General features: G+C 43.9%; 1 protein-coding gene across 1 annotated transcript in view; it reads right to left on the bottom strand.

The window, feature by feature from the left end:
• Positions 1-633: 633 nt before the first annotated feature.
• Positions 634-2623, bottom strand: part of LOC112077085 (dynein axonemal heavy chain 6-like) — a gene marked incomplete at its 5' end in the record, with an annotated part of 30437 nt that continues 28447 nt past the window's right edge. The window contains 5 exon segments of the mRNA XM_024143683.2: positions 634-768; positions 2302-2369; positions 2372-2394; positions 2506-2530; positions 2533-2622. Coding sequence (XP_023999451.2) covers positions 634-768; positions 2302-2369; positions 2372-2394; positions 2506-2530; positions 2533-2622 — 341 coding nt within the window.

The raw sequence follows: 2623 nt of genomic DNA, 5'->3' as shown, positions 1-2623 counted from the left end.
ATGGTGAACCGGAATCTATAAATGTACTAGTCTGAGGCTTGAATTGTACTGTGAGTTCTAACAGAAATCTCCTAACCATTTTTATGTGTGATTAGTTGTTAATCCTCTTAGGTTTTTTAGCTGTGTGTTACCATCTACCTAGTGGTATATTCTAGGTTATTGTAGCTGTGTTTACCATTCTCCTCTTGTAATCTCTAGGTTATTGTCTGTGTTTTCCTACCTAGTTGTAATCTCTAGGTTATTGTAGCTGTGTTACTACTCTCATTGTTTATAGGATGGTGTCTAGGTTATTTAAGCTGTGTTACTAACTCTACCTATTTTATAGAGATGGTGTCTATTATTTAAGCTGTGTTACTACTCTACCTAGTTAGTAGAGATGGGTGTCTAGGTTATTTAAGCTGTGTTACTACTCTACCTAGTTTATAGAGATGGGTGTCTAGGTTATTTAAGCTGTGTTACTACTCTACCTAGTTTTATAGAGATGGGTGTCTAGGTTTATTAAGCTGTGTTACTACTCTACCTAGTTTTATAGAGATGGGTGTCTAGGTTATTTAAGCTGTGTTACTACCTCTACTTAGTTTTATAGAGATGGGTGTCTAGTTTATTTAGCTGTGTTTACTACTCTACCTAGTTTTATATTATAGAGATGGGTGTGGCGGTGATCTCTCTCTTGATGCCGTTGAAGCAGGGCAGAGTATCCTCCAGCTCACAGCATGTCTGCCAGGTAAACTCTGATAGCCATGGTACGTCAGGGCTCTCTGGATGATCCTGATGGGGGAGAGGGAGGGAYAGAGAGAGAGAGCCAGGGGGGAGGGAGGAAGAGAGAAGGAGTGGTGCGGCAAAGGAAAAATGTATAGGGTGTTGGAGATAGAGGGATGCAGAACGCGAGGGAGGAATGTAGATAGAGAGAGAGGGGAGAGGGATGGAGGAAGGGAGAGGAGAGGAGGAAGGGAGAGGGGACAAAAGATAAGAGAAGTGGAGTGGACAGAGAAGCGAATGGATAGATAGAGAGGGGGTGTGGAGAGGCGACAGAAGAGAATGATAGATAGAGGGGGGGTGGAGAGGAGAGGAGACAGAAGAGGAGGGGAGGACAAGGGGACATTGGGTATTACGTGGAGACCCGAGGTGATGGATGGAGAGAAGATGAGGTGGGGGGGTGAAGAGAAGATAAGCAGGGGAGGACGGAGGAGGAGTAGGACATAATTTTAATGAGAATGGTCCCCCAATGGTTTAGGATCCCAGTTTCAGACAAAGATGCCATCTTTCCACTGTTTAAATAACGACATATAGAGACAGACTAAACCACCCATTAGATATAGAGTCATTGAATAATACATTCAGCAATCTACGCTTGTCAGAACTCTTCTAGAAACCCTGCTCTAGAGAAAGGTTACGAAGACTGTGTCCCGACACACTGTTCTCAGGCTAGTTTAGTGTATGGCACACCTTATGGTTAGAGATAGAATTGGGGAGGGTTAGCTGATCCTAGATCTGTGTCTCTGGAGACAGCTAGGTCATTAATTACACACAGACACATGGAGACATCAGTATTCTACACACAATCACAGGTTACAGGGGACTCTCTCCTTCCTTTCTGTTTCTCTCCCTGCAGAGCGGGAAAGAGGCTGACAAGCCCTCTGGTATACAGACACTCTTAATTAGGAGATTTAAAATGATGCATTCCTAATGGGCTGAGTAAAGACTGCTGAGGGATAGAAGAAGTGGGAATCATTGTCTGGCTCAGTACATATCTTCATTTTAGGGAGAGATTCCAGACAGCCCTGCCATAGACCAGAAGTGTAAATAGTTGTCTGACTCAGTACATATCTTCATTTTAGGGAGAGATTCCAGACAGCCCTGCCATAGACCAGAAGTGTAAATAGTTGTCTGACTCAGTACATATCTTCATATTAGGGAGAGATTCCAGACAGCCCTGACATAGACCAGAAGTGTAAATAGTTGTCTGACTCAGTACATATCTTCATATTAGGGAGAATCCAGACAGCCCTGACATAGACCAGTGACAATTGACAGTTCATCAACTTTATGTTGTGCTGCATATTACAACACAACTGAGCCCTCTTTCTGGTTTGGGTTTGAACAGTAATATGATTAAATAAGGGGCTGATAATATACTCATTGATTGGTAAAGGGCTTGAAATTCTTCCTGTGATTTGCTAAGAGCTCACATATCTATCCTTTTTGACAGGCTTAGAGTGGACACTAGTTGCCTTTAATTGGCTGACAGTGGACGATAGTCCCATTTGATTGGCTGACGGGCCCGTCAATCAACCTGACTACCTTGTCAAGGGGGGGCGCTCCTCGCAGGAAGTGCTGCCACTCTGCGTCAGAGACCTCGCCATGCTGGGCATGATGTCCACACAAAGCATGAAGCTGTAAAAACAAAAATATGAATCATCATCATCATCATCATCATCATGAATTTATTTGTATAGCCCATTTGATACCCAGAATGCAGCTTAAAGAAAAGGCAAACCCCTTTACCTGTAGATGGTCTTGTGCTGCTCAACAGGCCGCGGGATACGTTGGTGTAGCTGGTGAGCAGGGTCTGGTCCAGGAGGATCTGCAGGCGCTCTTCCAGAACACTGCTCTTCTCTGATAT

Source organism: Salvelinus sp. IW2-2015, unplaced genomic scaffold (genome assembly GCF_002910315.2).
Source record: "Salvelinus sp. IW2-2015 unplaced genomic scaffold, ASM291031v2 Un_scaffold4262, whole genome shotgun sequence".
NCBI lineage: Eukaryota > Metazoa > Chordata > Actinopteri > Salmoniformes > Salmonidae > Salvelinus > Salvelinus sp. IW2-2015.
This window is presented reverse-complemented; position numbering and strand designations above follow the sequence as displayed.